Genomic DNA, 19,291 nt, shown 5'->3' with positions numbered 1-19,291 from the left:
TAATTCCGGTGCCAAGGTTCAGGTGTGTTGTAGGGTTTTACTCGCACGACTCCGGCGTTATGTAAATTCGTTACGGCGACTTTAAATTCAATTATACCTAAACGTCTTGAAAGTTTAGTAATTCCATGTATATATGTATATATATAATACGTGCATGCCTATTACGGTTTTTGGCCTGATTTCGGGTCGTTTGGTCGACCGTACCCCTCAGGTATTAATATGTCCAAGAAGCCACGGGCGTTGCCCGAAAGAGCACATGTATAGCACAATATGAATATCGATAGAAGCAAAGTGCATTTATGAAATCAGTGCACTGCGACATCAATGTGGCATTAACTATAAATATGAATAATAACTATTTAGATTTAAAACAAATAGTATAGACATAATTTAAAATTGCTGTAAGTTTTAGCTAAAATAAAGTATACACGTTCATTAATTTGTTTATCGTACAATTTGCTTTCGAAATTTCCCTGTTAAATTATTTGTTATGATACGTTATTTATCATGTTAAATGTTTATTAATAATTCGTAATAAGGTACCTATCAGAGTTCTTAAAAAAGTATATTAAGCTGATATTCAAATTTGATTAACGTGGAAATGGGCATTTTAGGCTATGTAATTACGGGTAGTTAAAATAAAACTGTGACTGCACCGAATGCCATGTCTATTAGAGAACAGAATTTAAGGATGGAGTTGTTTTCCAATATAAAACTAACTCGATCCTAACCAGATTCTTACAAAAAATAAACTAAAATTATAATAATTAACACGAACTATATTATAGTTTTTGACCAAAATGTATTTTATTGTCCATACTATTTGTTTTCATTTTCAAAACTAATGATGTAAAATTACTAATTAGTCACCGTAGCTCTAGGCTTAACTACTCAGAGCTCCAATAAATCTCACATAAAATGACATGTTTTTCAAAATTCGTCTACATGATTTTTGTTCACTTCGCATGTGCGATTTTTAAACTTAAGACACTGGTCAAAACATCACCTAATTTTTTCTAATATTTTCAATAGATATGTAAATCATAAAAACACATTTAAGAAAAATTTGTATTTTTATTTTGTCGTGTCAAGCATTAGTAATTTCTGCTTTTACTAGCATAAGTATACATAATTTAAAAAATATATATTTAAATTTGAAAGACAAACTAAATTATGTTCGATTTTAAAAACAGATAATACAGTTTTGGACATTTCGGAAAACAACATTTCAAGAAATTTGTTTTAGCTATAACTCGATAAATTTTAAAAGTTAGTAAAATATATATTTAAGTTTCAGTTCAAATTTTTGAAATTAGAATAGATCTCTGTAAATATCTAACCAAAAGAGTTGGAAATTATTTGTGAGAAAACTAGCAAATCGCTTTAAGTTGTCCATCCTTTATAGAAGTAGTAAGAAATTATTCTACTATCGTTGAATTTTTTTAAGTTTTTCCTATGACCTCTGGACAATGACTGCTGGCATTGTATGAACTGTAACTATGAAGTAATAGATAATTGATGCATGAATAGTTCATCTATGTCACTATCAATTATTGTATTGCACTGCAAATGAAATGAACTGCTGTGTGAGGTTTCTCAACGACAGCTACTCTCTACACTGCAGGTGCCCCACGTTTTCGTTTAAAATAATACAAGTAATATTTTAATAGCTTTTAAAAATTCATAATCACAAATTCTCAGGACACTAGTCTTGTCCTGCTGCACCTTAAAATGACACATTGGGTTAGTGCTCGAATAATTGTACTCATAAGTAGGTAATGACAATATGTATGACGTTTCTTGAGACTGTGTGTGTGTGCAGTGTGTATGAAAAAAGAGAACGTATCTAATCTAATTAGCATTATATTATTATATTATATAGCATGCACTCAAGATTACGAATTTATCTTTGTAAAACAATTGAAATCTCCGTTTCGTGTGCAATATTATTTGCTAGTGCGTTAAAAATGTGTTATTCATACAGGTTTAAACACATTAGACACTCGAGAACAAAAGGCCGCAGTGTATGTACCTACACAGAAAGTTTTCGTTAATATAGGCCAATTGTCGATTTTAACTCTCAAAGTTCGGTCGCACATCGAATACAGTGAAGTGTAATTATCTTCAACAGTATGATCGGTAAGTAAATACGGATCGTTTTTTTTTTAATGTTTTGTTTCTATCTAAAAACTAAAAATATTATAACGACTAAGAGTATCTTGGCGCAATTCGGTGGTCGCTAGATATAATATACGAACGACAAACAATTTAAGTATAAAAACAGTCAGTGAAAGGCCTGGGTTTTAATATTTCAATTCTATTGGCCATGACCAATTTAATAATACTAATTTAAATTCGTAAAAATTGCGCCGATAACTAACAGAAGAATTTTTTTTAAATCAAAATATGTTATATTTGTATGTACGTTTTAAAAGGAAATTGTTATTGGAAAATAAAATTAGTGTACCTATTATTTGTCTATTATATACATAACCGTTAGTCAATTCTGTTAATGAAACGTTCTGTAATATCATAATAATAACTATAAATATGATAGTACATAATATTATGTATGTTTAAATTGAAAATTACAATATTGTTTTCTTCGACGGTCTTACGGCGTTGTTATTGTGCTAAAATATTATAATGAAACTGACATTTGTAACTCAAACCTGAAACGTGTACAATAATTAATATAAACAATACATTAAATTGTTTTCTTAAAAAAAAAAAAAACAAAAAAATTAAAAAGTCACGGATTAAGGTAGGTATTTACCAATAGGCAATATTTATTACCGGTATAATATTGCACTCATGTTTAGCGTTTATATATTTTTGTTGCTTGAATAACGGTATATATTATAAAATATTTTTTTTAAATTATACTTATAACATATTTTATCGATAATTTTTTTTTTAAATACCTATATATACATCTATATTCGTCAAGAGTCTCTCCTGAGGCAAAACGAAGAATTATTTTGGTATTAAATTAAATTTAATGTACTTAACATTTTTGTATGTATCGCTTTTTTTTAAACGTAGATGGCGTTCTCGTATTCCTTCCAACGTCTTCTGTTACTTCCTTTGTCAATAAAAAACAATCTACGTTTAAACTTTACAAAACCGTCGTCAAGTATATTAACTAGACTGATTCTAACTTATACATACAGGGTGGGAAAAAATTATTATGACGTGCTTTTTGAGTTGGTAGACATATTTGCTTTCTGCATTTAATGTTTTAGACTCAAGTTGCATTTCAACTGCAGATGAATGTATTTAATTAAAGTTCAACGTACCATATAATTACAAAGTTAAAATGTCTCGAGCTTTGAATTTTTGATTTTTAACATGCACTTACTTAATGTCACTTGTCATTTTTCGTGACAAATAGATTACACATTGCACACATTATACATGTATAAACCCTAGATAAATATTACACTTCATGTACAAATTTAATTACTAATGGTTACATACATTATACATGGATAAATACATTTTAACATATAGGTACATATGATATTTCATATATACATACACATTTACATTCAACCAGTAGTACTCAAGTAATAAACAATTTACAACAAAATATATGCATTTTATGGGCCAAAAAAAAAAAAATACTTACGGTATAATTAAAATATCATACAGTAAGTAAATAAAGGTATTACAAAGGATACAAAGAATTATTTCATTTATAAACAGGTACACACATTATTGTAGATATATAGATAAATATAAAATTTTATATAAAAATATTATTGCAAAATACATTTTAATGATATTAAAAATTGTAACAAAAACAATAATAATTCAAAAAGTAGAGATAATAAATAATAAGTTATAGGAATTAATACAGATAAACAGTGCGGCTAAGCTTGTGGCAAATATGGCAATAGATATCAAATCTGTAAAAAAAAGAAAAAAAAACAATTTTAGAGAGACCATAGTAAGTTTAAGTAAAAAAATTGGTGATATTATTTTAAATTTTTAATAGGATGTACTCTGATTAGGAATGTCCCTAATTAACAAAACCTCGGCCTAAAATCCGAATTGTTTTCAATTAATTTGTACACCTCGAGTTGTACGTTTAATTTAAAATTCAATATGTCACATTACATTTTTATTTTTTATATTTCTTGGTTTTAAATCTATAAAACTTCATTCTAACCACAACCGAGTCACACGCATAAAATCTGATCAATATAATACAGCCTAATTGATGGTAATGTCAATGTTTTAAGATGACCTATACCTATTTGTACTATAAATAAAAAAATGTGTTATAAAAATAATTGTCAACACTATGGATTTTATGTTTAGAAAAACACAATGTTGATCTCTCTCTCTACCATCAATATAGGTCTTTTTTATAGGTCTATAGATGGATTTTTATTGGAAATGATTGACTTTTTCAGGTGGATATGGTTGGTCGCCAGTGGACCACAACCTCTCCATAACGTGGGTACCTTGCAACGCCGGCGATCCACTGCCCAGAGGAGCCGTTCACGTGGGCATGGACAAAGACGGTGGCCGCTTGTACGCCGGCCGCGCTTTCCACGAGGGCGACTTGTTGCCCGCCAAAATAAATCCAAACCACGAAACGGCCTACGTTTGCTGGGGAGGCACCGAGCACGCCATGAGTCACTACGAGGTCGGATAAATTACACTCCGTTAAGGTCTTGTGTGTCTAAAACGTATCCCGAAACTAGAGTAACCATACTGTCTATACGTCCTGTACTGTTCTAGTTTATGATACATTTATTGACAGCAGTCTGCAAACGTTCCATGCAATAATCATAATTTCCATCGCAAGGGCAGACGCCTAAAGCTCTATTGATTAAAAGGAATCCAGTATACAAGGGGGCTGAATTAAGGAGAGGGGAGGGAGACAGTTTTTAGGAAATAATTAAAACTGAAATTGATAAAATCAATGACACTCTGGATCTTTTAGTATAATAGTTTTCAGAATTGAATTCCCAAAACTACGATTAAACAAGTGGTAGTAGTATGTGGGTAGTAGATTCTATAGGCTATAATTTTTTTTTTTATAATAAACGATAATTGTATAACATTACATTGTTGTGGTTTAATTTTGTAGGTTTTATGCAATGCGAGCGTTGCATGGCAGACAACACAGGGTAACAACATCCCTCCAAATGCTATCGTTATCGGCTCCACGTTAGAAGGCGAAAAACTTTACATGGGACGAGCACTTCACGATGGCACTTTGACTCCGGGAAAAGTAATAGTTTTTTTTATAAAAAATAGTTACATTGAACATTGTGATTTGTGTTTGTGAAGATATTTTGTAAAAGCGGTGTAGAAAAAAAGTAAAATTTCCATTACCGAGTGCTGTCGGGCCGCCCAAAAATAAAAAAGGAATGCACATATTTCTAAATAGTCATAATTGAGGTTTCGATCATTTCGTTTGTAGGTTAAATGATGGACCAAAGAGAAGTCCATCATTTATTGTAATAATTGATTGTACATTAAAATTTCACTTTTTTTTTTTTTTGAAACAATAACCATAATACATCCAATTTTTGAGAGGAGGATTTTGGGCGGTGAGAATGGCATAGTGATAAGCGTGGAAGAGGTGGGGAGAAGATATATATTTCATGAATAGCTGATAATAAATTATTGAAAAGATAATAAAGCTGATAACAGATGATGAGACAGAAAATCGTATAAAACATGTGCGTAATAATGTTCTTTCCTTCAAGGCCTGATTGAAGATTTTTTTATGGTTTCTTGAAAAAGCATAGATGTGTAGTTTCATAGTTATACTGTCACAAGTCACAGCCAACGAGTAAACGATAATTTCATTATGTAACCTATTGTCTTATTTTATTTTTTTAGATTCAACCCAGCCACAGTGCACTGTATATACCGTACAACGGCGAAGAGGTGGCCATTGACGAGTTCGAGATACTAGTCTATCGTCCACCGATGACAATTAATTGAGATATTAATAAAATATCTTGACAAAATAAATTTTGAATAGCACCGTCGTAACTTTTTTTATACACATTGTGAACTGTAGAATGTTACAAATAATATTATTGTAAAAGTCTTATTAGTTATTACTTATAATAAATAATTTTTTTTTTTTAATTAAACGACATTAAACATTAAGGTCATTACTGCCTACTTCGATTAGGAGAATAGATGAATAATATATTATACTCTTTTATATTGTAATGGGTGCAGCACTTTTTTTTCTAACACCAGATTATAATAATGGATAAAAAATGAGGTATTATAACTTTTTTTAGCCATTTACTATTTATGCATTTAATTTGGTTTCTGTGTCACTGTGTGAAACTTGAGGAATTTATGAAAAAAATATTGTTTTTCGGTAACTGTATAACCACATCATTCTAATATAATATCATAGGGTCATTTCTAAAAAAAAAAAATTGGGATTTTTACTGTGATAAATGCAAATGGTTATCAAGGACAGAGAATCAATTTGTCAAGATTTTACATTTAATAACAATTAGACAGACTTTGGCGATCGTCGATTAGCCATAAGCAAAGTCCGGATTTGTGTACACTAAAAAACCTTAAAATATGCAACTAACGAGCACATTAACATTTTAAAAGTACACGCAATAATATTATTTTAAATGAAACTCTTTTTTCGTCCATACATATTTTACCTATAAATCATACTTTTAAATCAATAAACCCTTTACAAAACAACCCATAATATAATGTAATTCCATACTTCAATAAAATAACACTATTATACAGTACCTAATATAGAACTAATAATAAGCAATAAGAACCATAATTTAGGCATGGTCATAAATTTAAAATTTCAATATTTGTATAGGTTAAATCAAAAGTCTTCTTTTGAATAATTTATTAAGTCAAACAATACAAATTACTCAAAGTAGTATATTCTATTGTTATAATACCGAAACATATATGCATGACAAATAAGTAATGTGTGTAGAAAAGTATAAATTTAATCAATACCGTATATCACCTATTTATAACAATAAATGGTATGTTATAGTACAATTTTTTATACTTGAAAATTGAACACTGTATTTAGTAAAATTTACAATAATTGTTTTTCAACAATTAAACGGTTATCAATATTCTCTTATGAGTTATTCCTTATCATTAATCTCCTTTGAATATCTGTTATCAAAGATAAGAAAGTACCAATTTTTTTGTGAATCAAAATGTTCATTGCACGGTTTATGTGACGAAACTAAGCCAAAATACATTATCGTGTTAAAACATAATTAAGTTAAGTTAAGTTAAAAAAAAATTTGTTTTGACTAGATAACTCTTAGTTTTGACTGGTCAGGTAAGGCGTTGTATTTAAGTTTTTAGGGGTTTATATATTTGTACAAGGGATAGTTCGAATAATGACCGCCAGAAGCCGCTATTACACTCGTTTTCCTATTATTTAACATTGAACGCTGCCGACAAAATATAAACCATAATACGCTTTTATACGGTCGTTTGAAAATGACGTGACGGATTTTTTTTTTTTGTTTTGGCGAAAGCCGAACAAATCAATGTTCTGTGTAAACCATAATGCTTCGATATCATAGCAAAATCCTCGACGATCAGTTAAATCATTCGGGTCTCCATTGTAAACAATAATATTGTTATTCGACGATTTTCGCACATCTTTTTCGGTAATATATTTGTTAAAAAAAACGTATACACTGTACACACACAGTACTTTAAGAGAAAAACAAACAAGTTACTTACTATTTTACTTCATATGTATATTGTGCTCATTTTGTATGAGTGTATTGCAGTTATTAGGTGTAACGTGCAATTTATTTTATTAGTCGGTAATAAAAGCTGTTTTAATTTGTTGCCATGCAGTCAAGCGTAAACCCATAAAAATCTACATAGATTATAAGAAACCATTTGGTTGATCATCAAAAATATTAATAATAATATAATGCGACAATGTTATTGTTATTCACATGATGAAATAACGTTATAAGATTTTTTTACTCGGGTACTTACTTATAAAATACAATAAACTGCCAGATTGTTGGCAACGCACAATGTGTAGGTATTGTTTAAGAAAACATTACATTGTATTATAGTTGATCAAAAATGTATTATTATTGCAATGGCCCGGCAAATATTTCGTGGTAATCGTTTAAGTCGCCCACTTGCAAAAAATTGCATCATTTGTAAAAATATCACTTTGACGGTTATTTTTAGATTCACAAGTTAACGCATTATAATATGCTGCGGAATGGATTGTTTTAGTTTGCTTTTAAATTCGCTGTGCGATTTGTCCTATCTTAGCAATATTATAAATTATTTTGTGTAAAAAAAAAAAATGATAATATTGGATTTTACAGAAGTCATAACGCAAATTTTTATAGTGCATAAAATAAAAAATGATGTAAAACCATAATAACACATTACTTTTGTGGTCTTTGTATTATCCATTCAAGAACTTTTGTTGGTACGTTTTTGAATGGGGCTTTTGAATGCCGTTCGTGACTGTACAACGAATAGTGAGTATTATATTATCGAATAACATTATTACTCTAATCCTAATATTTAATTCTGAACCGGTTAAATCTTAGTTAACCCAACAAATTGGCTAATCTTTGCTACTGCATCACTTGTATAGTTATGTAGATTTAAACTTATTAGGCTTATAAATAGTCATTCCGCCTAAACGCCTGTTTGTGCTTGTGCTTGATATTCTCACAGGAATACAAATTAAAACATTTGTACCGAAAAGTAAAAAAAAAAAATCTTCTATAGGAAAATTTTTGATAGGTAATGTTACATGTAATGTTAGCAGAAAATCTCATATTGTTGTCCTACTACAAACCAAATTCGATTGTATCCGACCTGGCCATTAATTAAATAATATTTTATTTAAATAAAAATACAAAATGATCTTTTATTTAAATAATTAAATATTTTTATTTTGAACAAATATCCAAAAAATATTTTCAAACAGGTACATTTGTATTTAAATAACAAAATATCAAACAATGGTTAAAATACATTTTCAATTTCAATTCTAAATAGTTAGTTGTTTATTTTAATAATAAATTAAAATAACAGAATATTTTTAACAGTCAAATAAAAATGTATTTAAAACAAAAATTGATTTGTATTTTGATACAAAATGGTAGGGTCGTTTGTACCGGGTTAATTGTGGCCTTGTTAATAACTTAAAATATGTTAGACTTTTTTTATACTTTTATAGATATTAGTTGGGACAAATGTAATATATTTAAAAAAATATAACCCCATCCCTTATATGTTAAAGCCTAATGGATTTAAGTTTTTTAGATAATAATGTACATATTTGATAACATTTTTTTTTTTTTATAATTTGTTAAACATTTTGACTGGTCGATAATAAGTTAAACCCCAGTCGAAATACGTATTCATGTTAAACAAGTTACATTGGGTACAGCCAAAAAATATTTGTAATAGTAAAAAAAAAAATGTACTTAATAGTCGAAACAAATGTGTACTATTGCAATCGCCTATAATCGATATGGAACCCATTTCTATAAAATAATAATGTGATAATAACCATCCAAGTCGTATGCACGTATAGGTTAGGCCCTATATACAGTGTGCATCAAGCGATGGTATAAACGATTGACATCAGTTTGAATTGCTGGTCTGTCAGATATTTGCGGTGATAACTGATACACCCTATACATACCGTATATAAACAGCGCATATTTATGCATAATATCCAGCGGTCGATCAGTAATGGCAAATTCCATCCGGCCCAAACGACGGCAATAAAAATAAAATCCTCCCCTCTCTTGGTCGACCACCAAGAGAATAATGTGTAAACGAATAATAATTTACAATTTAAATTCAGACAAACCGACAAACGGGTTAGATATCGGTGATGATGATAATAGTGATATATTCCAAGAGTATAAAGGAATGAAATGGTACTAGACCGTCGACTTCTTCCAAAATTTCCAAAAGAAGGGTCTGGAAGGATTGTAGTTTAATACGAAAGACCAAGACGGTACGGAGTTTTATTACTTACATACTTGTTTAAGATATTTTTTTTTTAAACACATAACACCCTTCTGTGTCTTGAATATTCTTTAAGAAGAAAAATAAACTTTTATTACAAAAATATTTATAAGAATCATGTTTTATAATGGGTTTGAAACTGGTGAAACTGTATAATTAATATACAATCAATAATAATATTAATAACTAAAAAGCATACAAATACTTAAATCAAAATTAAAAATAATACACCATAATATAGTGTCTACTGTTTACTGGCTGTGCAGTATGCTCTATAAATGTTTTGCGTTGTACAAAACATAATATGATCTTCAACAATCAATTTCGACAGTTCTTGAGTTGAACTTCTGAAAATTAGACTAAACTGTGTAAAATATTTTATTACAATTTGATCCAAAGCGTTTTTTTAAATTTTTATTTGTTTTGATCACTTTTATTCATATATTATAATGAATTATAATTTCTACAGACCATATCTTTGCCTACTGTGTTGTTTTAAAGATTTACTATCCATAATCGATGACGTTAATAATTATATTGCAGTATACAAATATGTTTAAAAAATAATAATTTAATGATATCAAATTTTGAGAGAAAAAAACAGGCTATGTTTTACCTACTTGAATATTTTCGGGGAAGTTTTTTTAGGTTGTGATTTTGGGTCAGGTTTTTGCTAGCTCTGATTCATATACAAATTACGCAAACAATTTTTGTACTACTTGTAATTCTTGTAACATGACTGGCACACACTTGTTGTCTGTGAGCTTTTCATGAGTAAAAACAATAAACATTAAAAATAAGTACTTTAAGTAACTGTACCAAATGCCATTATATGTAAATAAGTATATTAGCTTTGGGCGAGATGAGGTGGTCTAATAAACGATTATTAATCGAATGAAGTTCAATAAGTGTCTTTACAGTAATTATATTTTATACCCATTTCGCAGTCGGTAATTGAATGTTGGCACGGTATTTCCAAAAGGGAAGTAACCACTTAAAATTTCTAAGTGGCATGCCGAGATAATAAAATTATATTATGCGCGTTTATATTTCAGTCCAAAAATGAAAACATCAAACACAACATCTGTTCAAAAAGATCCAAAACGAGTATAAACATATTTTACTTGTTTGCATTATTTCCTTTGACTTGCGACTTGTGCGTGGAGCTGTTGTGTTTACCTTAATTTTATTTCCAGTTATCTAATAAACAGGTTTTTTCTTTACGTGGGTATTTACAAAACACTATACCTAATATGTACACAAGTCTAACTCAAACGCAATGGTACAACTCGTATTATTTGGGTTAGAAAAAAAACAAATTTGAATTCAAATAGTTTCCTCGCCATACTCACGACTCTTTTCAGTCATTTCCAGTTGAATTCATAGGTTAGAATAATGTTTTTATATCATAAATTATGCCCCTAAAAAAGTACCCAATAAATATTGACACTTATTAACCTAACCAGCCTAATATTTCTAAAGATAATTTTTTTTTATGTTAACTCTTTGATTTTTTCAAAAACTGTTTAAACGTTTGCCTTAAGTCGATTACATTTTTTTTTCCATTAAAAATATCTTTTAATGTAATATTTCGCTGTAAGTCAATCGGGTATTCTATTAATTTCTAATCAATTTTTAAGAGAAACTGCCTACGGATTTTTAAAAAACTCTGAAATTACTGAAACGATGGTTTATCTCATGTTTGTAACATATTTTAATTGATTCAGGAATTGTGATTTATTAGTTTCTATTATACCAGTATGGCAGTATCGTTAGAAAATATACTATTTTTTTTTCTCTTCTTGTCGTATCGAACTTTTAAAAAATTAACATTAGGTATTAGACATTTCTTCAACGTACGTTTTAAGTTAGCTTTTCTTTAAAAGCCAAAATTCTACTGGCCGTGTTCCGAATAAGTTCAATTTCTTCTCGTAGATTATGGTAGTCGGGTGTAAATGCATATGATTCTGATTTCAGTTAGATTTTGAAACATTGATGATAAATACCGCCACAACCAAAACGTTTTGATTTTGTGTTTGTGCAATAAGACAATATTTTTCATCGATTGGTATTGAAATTTAATTTTTCTCCTTTTTTCGGGATTGTTGCTGTGCTGCACAGCACCATTCATACTGTTATTTTTATAGTAAAATAATAGTACAACAATAGTATGTACATACCAGTTGCACCAGCCGAAAAAGTCAGCGCGCACATCGCACCGAGTGGGCCGCTATCGATCGGGGGGCGCGTGTGCCTATGACTAACAACCTCGCGCCGACCGAAGACGACATAACCCAACGCAGTGGTTACACGGTAAGCGCCGTCTTATATTATTATTGTTATTATAATACGATTATGTTACATTTTTCAATAGTAAATATCGAACCGTACCGTAATTAACGACCGCCGTGTACCGGGCGAGCATTAAGTGTCGTTTTTTGTTTCTTGTACACATTGCACTAGGTAAAGTATGAGTGCTAATCGTAATGATTGTCGGTGTTGTTGTTCGAAAGACGAGGGCGGTGGTGGTGCCGCCGTGGGTTCGCAATCGAAAAAAATGAGTCACGCCGGACGACCCTTTGGAAACACCCTCGTCGGTCTAGTGCGATTCGCCCAATAGAGGTACCTACCGATGGAAGGCCACGATAACGACATCACGGACAACCCTAGTGAGTGGGAAATTTTAATTTTAATTTTTTTTTTTTATGCTAAGTTTCGTTTTAACCCGCCGTCGACGAGGGTTGTTGAAATTTCGTGTTTTTTTCACTTCAAATTCAAACTAAAGCCACATAAATTTGTGACAATTGACTGTGTTAAACCCAGAAAAGCAGAAGCGCGTTTAGGTTTAGTTAAATAAAAAACTGAGTAAATGAGTAAATAAGTGAGTAAAGTAACAGATCGAGTAAATCAATTGAGTACACAAATCGAATAAACAAATAAATAAATATAGCATGACTCGAAAAATGTCTCAAAAATTTGCCTCAGATGACACCCCCCTCCTTAAAATCATTATCATGTTAAAAAAAACCCAATACTTTCTAACGTTTTCAATGCACGTTTGAAGTTTGAACGCTGCTTTGTACATAGTATTATACTTTTAAGTTTTAACTATTGAACCCATATTTAAGGGGCCTCTAGACTAGCATTTATTAAATATTAAGGCACATTGTACAAGCAATTTTTCTATAAAACATCATAACGTTAAGCAAAAATATATTGTAAACTCGTATAGTAACACAACAAAAAACGTATCTATTTTGATAGGAATATTTTTTTTAAAACTTTTTTTAACACCTACACACTCTATTTGTGTACAATTGTCAATTACAAAGTAATATATTATGTTTCTACTTTAAACATGGCGTTCCCAAGAATACGTTCTCCGATTTTAAGTTCCACTAAACATTCGAGTTGTTCATAACGCTTAAAAAAACATTGATCGTGGCACAATTTCAAAATTATTTTTAGTTAACCAATTATTTTTGGACAAAAAATTGCAATTTTTAAAATGTTTTTCAATCGTTTTTACAATAACATTAAAAACGAAGATTATAAATGTACTTGGATCGATGCATTAAGCGAGTGGTCCCCCCTCTGGGACCTCTTCTCGACCAAAAATGGTAAAAAACTTGTATGGTTTTCATCAAACTGGCCCGTTAACACAACGCGATGCACTCGAAAACACTATGGTACTTATATTATGTGTGTGTGTTTAATGTATAAATTATATTATACACAAGCCGTTCTCGCCGCGTGTAGGCTTTGTGAACGTCGAGAAGCAATAATTGAATTGTGACTTAATACACTCACTTTACACGGTGTGCATTATCACGTGCATATGAGCGTTTTCTTCCTTTTCGAAATCGACTAATGGATTTCAAATAACGCCTATCGATTTTGTGTTTGTCTCCTCGCTTGTTGTTGGCCGACTATAAACATTAACAGTTATTAAGAGGTGAAAAAAAAAACCAATAAATTATGCTGGGCGATTGTCAACAATAACAACCAAGTCTACAACATACAGTGTTCACCCGGAATAGCGGTAAAATTTAAATGTTAATGTCTATACAATGGTGTGCTTCAGGTAGTAAGACGTGTATGGATTCTAAAGAGACTTTATCGGGCCAAAAAAATATAAAAGTTCACCCTTTCCCTTCAAAACCGAGAAAAACGCTCTAAAAATATTTAAAGAAAACTTTCGGCCATAGAATATAGTCTAGTACTATAGTGTGTACTCAGACATTAGAATTTAAAACGAAAAGTTGTAAACATAACATATGACGTGAAATTATTACAAAATAAAAAATATTATTACTTTTGCACATTAATACAACAGTCCAGATAGGTGTATTATTCATTTTATTTTGTGATAAACATATGTGGCGGTGTTAATGTATGTACAAGTTTTTATTTAAAAAAAAATTATACTTATATTATAATGTAGTTTTTGTTAATATTATTATTATTTATTACACTGTATGTAATTGTATGTGAGCAACACATAATATTATAATATTTGCAATTGTGTCTTGTTATTCTATCGATGTACTCAATCAACTTGAATTTTGGCTTAGTAAAAAATACTTTTTAAGTCATCTTTAAGGTAGATATCATTATATATAATAATTAGGGGTTACCAAAGTATTCAAGATCAGAAATATATTCAAGTGTATGTTTGCAATCAATTATCTTAAAAATAATTGTATTCATTTTAATGAAAACATAATAGTATAGAAATGATCGTGACAATATTAAATAATAACAACAGTTATACATAAATTATAAAAATAATTAGGATCAAAGTAGGATTAAATAAATTTTAAATTATCTAAGACAATTTTTTTTGTTGAAAAGTAATTTGTAATTATATATATTTTTTTTTTAGTTTGTTTTTGGTTTTTTAAAACAAATATTTCTATATTAAAATAATAAAGCTCTTTGACGTCTTGATAAATACTACTTTTTTTGCCTGAAAATTAAGACTTAACTAATGAGACGATTTCCTGGAAATTAATCACAAGCAATATAGCTATTGTAGTTTTCTAAAATATTATATACTATCATCTGGCGTGCAACCTGTTACCTGTCCATTAAAAATTGCAATCTAGCGAGTAATGCAGTCCAACAAACTCTGACAATGATTTCTTTATTATGGTTAGTGTAAAAAAAAAAACTTCCTGTTTAAAAAGTAGTAAGTACACATAAGGAATCACATATAATAAACATGATTTTTTCACAACGACTTTCTCCGTTTAAACTATATAATATTACATACATACATGCAGTGTTGTTAAAGTTTGCAAATTGTGCGATACAAAAGTGATACGAGTTAAGTTCTGGACGATTTCCGAGTAGTCTTAACATAGTACGAGCAATATGCAAACGGCCATGTTTGTTTTTTTCCACCATCTGTTGCCAAGTATACGTTTTTTTTTAAGGTTCAACGACGAAAGCAAAATCAGTGCCAACATTTCTGTACTGCTATTGTCAAACTGCATTTGCCAAGGGTTAATATGCACCAATCTGACTGCTTGACATTAACGTCCGCCGAATAGAATTGGTCAAAGAACTAATCGTAAATTATTTAATTGATTTCGTGCTTTGAGACGTAGATTATAGATATAACGGTTTATCTCAATTTTGATCATTGAATTTTCCATCATCATCATCATCATCATTCTAAAATAAAAATATTTCCCTTTTTGGAAAAACATTAAATCATGAATTATATGGCTTTTGGCATTATCCAACTGATTGTTTCTTATCAAATCCAGATAATTCTAACCGCTTGTATCTTAGCAGCTGATTCGCTTATTAATATCCCCATTATAAGTTATCCAATTATTATCAATATCTTCTTATCACCATAAGAACCCCATCCTCTTCTCATTACCTTCTCTCCAGACTCCTCCCTTCCGTGCTCTTCCCTACCCATCACCATTTCCTTGAAGTGAAACAAAAAAATTCTCTAGCAATAAGACATACTTTATGTCAATAAAATTGTATATAAATAACTTAGTAAATACGATTTTATTCATTTACCCAATTTTAAGAGAAAATAATTAATTATTTATTTGTTATTAATTATTAAAATCATTCAAATAAAGTGGTATTTGTTTTAGTTTTTGGTTAAGACAATTTTTGCTCTCTATTTGGTACAGATATAAATTATAAGTTTAGTATTATTTTGCATAATATTATAAGTATTTATAACCCGTCCGATTCGTTTTCATCCCTGACTAGTAATCACTTGTAACGTGAGATCTGGCTCAAATGAACTTGACGGGTTATAAATTCAGCAATTGTGAATGTTTAATATTTTGTTTTCAATTTTATATTTTTATAGTTGAATAAGTATGATCGATATCGATATCTATTCATAACTTGTATTAAACAAAAATAAACGTTGTGACCATTAAAAATTATTAATATTTTATCATCTACTCTCATAATCCCCATTGCATTTTTAAAAAAAATATTTTTCAAACACCACAATTATTTTAAATAAATATCAAATAAGTGATTCCGAGTAAATAATTGTACTTGGATAACTTCTACTTGATTAACGAATAAAAATGTATTTTAATACAAGATCATTTCTATACGATTTTGCTCAACTCTTGTAAAGTACACTAAACACATATTGTTTAATAGTTACCAAAAAAAGTTGTATTAAATAAATAATTTAGTATTTTGTGAAAAGTTCATCATATTTGTATTGGTTTTTTTTGTAAAATGATAGTTGGAATCGTCAGTGCTCATAATGTTTTTCTCTGTCCAAATATCTTCAAATCATATCCGTTGACGGTGTTTATTATTAATTCAAATTTTGTTTATGTTTTCTTGAAGGGTTCTATTTTTTTTTACTTCTTCAATTTCCCGCTCTTATTTCGCGCCAAAGTACGGAAAGATGGTTAAAAATATCCAACACTTGGCAGCTCATTTTATTATTATTTTTATAATCACAGTATGTTGTTAACACATGTACAACTGACAGTTTATCGCGCTTTTCGTATTGTCCTTATTTTCAGAGTATGAATTTGAGATGTTTAATTATTAACGAGCGCTAGAAAGTCAAATACAATATACTGTTGAAAATACATTTACGCTTAAATAGAACTGTATGATGGTTATTATTTATTCACTAATTTTAAACTATAATATAAAAAAATAGTCATTATTAGCTTCCACAGAGTAAGGTTTCTATGAAATTATATCCATTCAATACTACAATAGTTATTTTATTATCAAAATGTCGCCATCACTCGGAAAGCAGGAGCTTTAAAAATTATGTAGCGAGAAAAACTTAATATTAATTTAGACTAAAATTAGTTGGATTATTAAAAGTGGCTCTTGGATGAGTTCATGTCCAATTTTATCTGTCTTTATGAATATTGCTCAAGTTTGTAAGTACTTGAAGTGCATCAAATTAAAAGTGTATTGAAATTATGTCGCATTATATTTATATACTATTCCATTTGTAATTTTTTTAGCACCTTATAATACTTGGTCAATACTCAATTTAACGCGAAATACTAAAAAATATCTTTTACAATAATGACAATTTTTAAGATTTCTTAATGAAAACATTTTTGTTAATTGTTTATGTTATTTTAGATTAAAAGACGATTTTGAAACTTGTTATCGACCAGTTTGAATTTGTTAGTAAATTAAATTATTCTTAATTTAAAAGGTTTTTAATGAACATGAATAATATGTCTTTAAGGCTAGGGCGTGGTTCAAAATTTGTGTGACTTTTTTCACCAAGATCAAAATCCGTCTCATTGTTGACCTATAGTAAGAGATAAGGAGGGACGATACGTTTGTAGGTGTGGTCGGGTGGGTTCCGTAAAACATATGAATGATTCATATGTCTCTTGAAAGGGAGGAAATTGAGTTGGTTCTCCTAATCCCGTCGGATATCGGAGTTTCCTGTTTATTTAATTTTTTTTTCTTTTGCTGTTGTTCTATGTCGCCGCCAATATCGGTATAGCATAGGTAATAGTTAACTGCATGGAAGCGAAGCCAAGAAAAACATACGGAAAATTAAAAATTCGAGTCGGATTTTATCCAGGCTTCTTGTTTTTTTACTTTTCTCCATTAAAACGACGTCTTTCGACACGGCGGACCCTAGGAGTTTTTGGGAGGTCCAAAATCCACACACATATGTGTTCGGTTCCTCGTCTCGGCCGTCCGCACAGCCGGGCTATTATAAAAATAATCAAACAAAGAACGGTGAAAGAAAAAAAAATCAAAAATCATATAATTATACACAATCCCGTTGGTTTCGTGGACGGGACAACAACGCTAGTATATAGCAGCTATTAATAAGACGACCAATGGCGGCAGGGCCTAAGCCCTCTGCGCTCTGTCACATCTGCCCGTTTGGCATCCGACCAGCATCTCTCGCACAACACATCTACGCCGTACCCGTGCTCTGACGTATAGTGTTTTTTCTCCAGCCACGAACGAAGACCGCGGTTTTTTTTAAAAAAAAAAAAACATTAAAAATCGTACTCGCTCCTTTTTCTAATATTCACATATTGCAGAATATAATAAAAACATGATTTTCGCACCGACACACGATTCGAACTACAGTATAGTGCGCGCGTCGACTAGCCGATTATCACAATAATAATAATTATTATTATTACTATTAATTTCGGTGTCCGTTATCGCTTTGTTATCTAAAATCAAAATACACACACACACACAGAATCCGCGATAGCGGTCCATTGGCCGTCAGTGTTATACTATGAACGAACAGCCCAAGTCTGTGGCGATCCGGCCCGAGTAGTGCTTTTTTTTTATGATTTTTAGTTTTTTTTTTTTTTAATTTTGGTTACCGACCCTTTTTGGATTATGATATTTTTCGGACTGTACTATCTGGTGAAACGAGCGATTTACTTGTCGTCGAAAAAGATATTCAACGGCAACGGCGACGGTGTGTCGCCGGTCGGCCTTGGAGGCGACGTCAAACCGTCCAAAAAGTCCAAAAGGAAAAACAAGCGAATCGCCAAAGGTACGGTTAGGATTGAAATATTATGTTTTATATATTTTTATCGCAAAGGAAAAGACGCATATTATATTGTAATCCTGTTAAACGTACCCTGATGGGGCCCGGTTCGAATGCACGACCGGGCGGACGAGGATGTGGGAATTAAAATATAATAATATATTATATTTAAATTATATTGTCGGTAGGGGGAAATTGCCGTGCAACATGAAATTGCGGTACATCGTTGTTGTTATTAAATCGAAT

The 19,291-nt window shown here is 30.3% G+C and overlaps 2 protein-coding genes and 1 long non-coding RNA gene across 6 annotated transcripts in view; 2 read left to right on the top strand and 1 right to left on the bottom strand.

Annotated features, from left to right (window-relative positions):
- The first annotated feature begins 1,969 nt into the window (after window positions 1–1,969).
- LOC126840980 (natterin-3-like) lies at window positions 1,970–6,149 on the top strand. The gene is made up of 4 exons (XM_050577100.1): window positions 1,970–2,139; window positions 4,422–4,657; window positions 5,105–5,248; window positions 5,866–6,149. The coding sequence occupies exons 1-4, from the start codon at window positions 2,133–2,135 to the stop codon at window positions 5,968–5,970; spliced, it is 492 nt and encodes a 163-aa protein (XP_050433057.1). The 5' UTR covers window positions 1,970–2,132; the 3' UTR covers window positions 5,971–6,149.
- Window positions 3,824–15,826, bottom strand: LOC126840982 (uncharacterized). Of its 2 annotated transcripts, none has more exons than XR_007686121.1 (3): window positions 15,113–15,826; window positions 13,840–13,958; window positions 3,824–3,911 (listed from the first exon to the last, which is right to left on the bottom strand). It is a non-coding gene; the product is annotated as an uncharacterized LOC126840982 (long non-coding RNA). The 2 variants fall into 2 exon arrangements; XR_007686122.1 differs by having other exon boundaries at window positions 15,309–15,826.
- LOC126840973 (uncharacterized) overlaps window positions 8,462–19,291 on the top strand; it is a 34,678-nt gene continuing 23,848 nt past the window's right edge. Inside the window, exon 1 of one of the 3 annotated variants that reach the window (XM_050577085.1) lies at window positions 8,462–8,516. In XM_050577085.1, the coding sequence (XP_050433042.1) occupies window positions 8,477–8,516 (40 nt within the window). In that variant the 5' untranslated portion in view covers window positions 8,462–8,476. Of the gene's footprint in view, window positions 8,517–12,334; window positions 12,699–18,497; window positions 19,052–19,291 lie in introns of those variants that run through there. The other 2 variants (XM_050577086.1, XM_050577084.1) reach the window with 2 other exon arrangements.

This window comes from Adelges cooleyi, unplaced genomic scaffold (assembly GCF_023614345.1).
Source record: "Adelges cooleyi isolate 19-005CV unplaced genomic scaffold, UGA_ACOO_1.1 ACOO_flye_CR_arks_rails_tigmint_CR_PRNA_376, whole genome shotgun sequence".
Lineage (NCBI taxonomy): Eukaryota > Metazoa > Arthropoda > Insecta > Hemiptera > Adelgidae > Adelges > Adelges cooleyi.
Note: the sequence above shows the minus strand (reverse complement) of the source record. Positions and strands in the feature narration are given on the sequence as shown.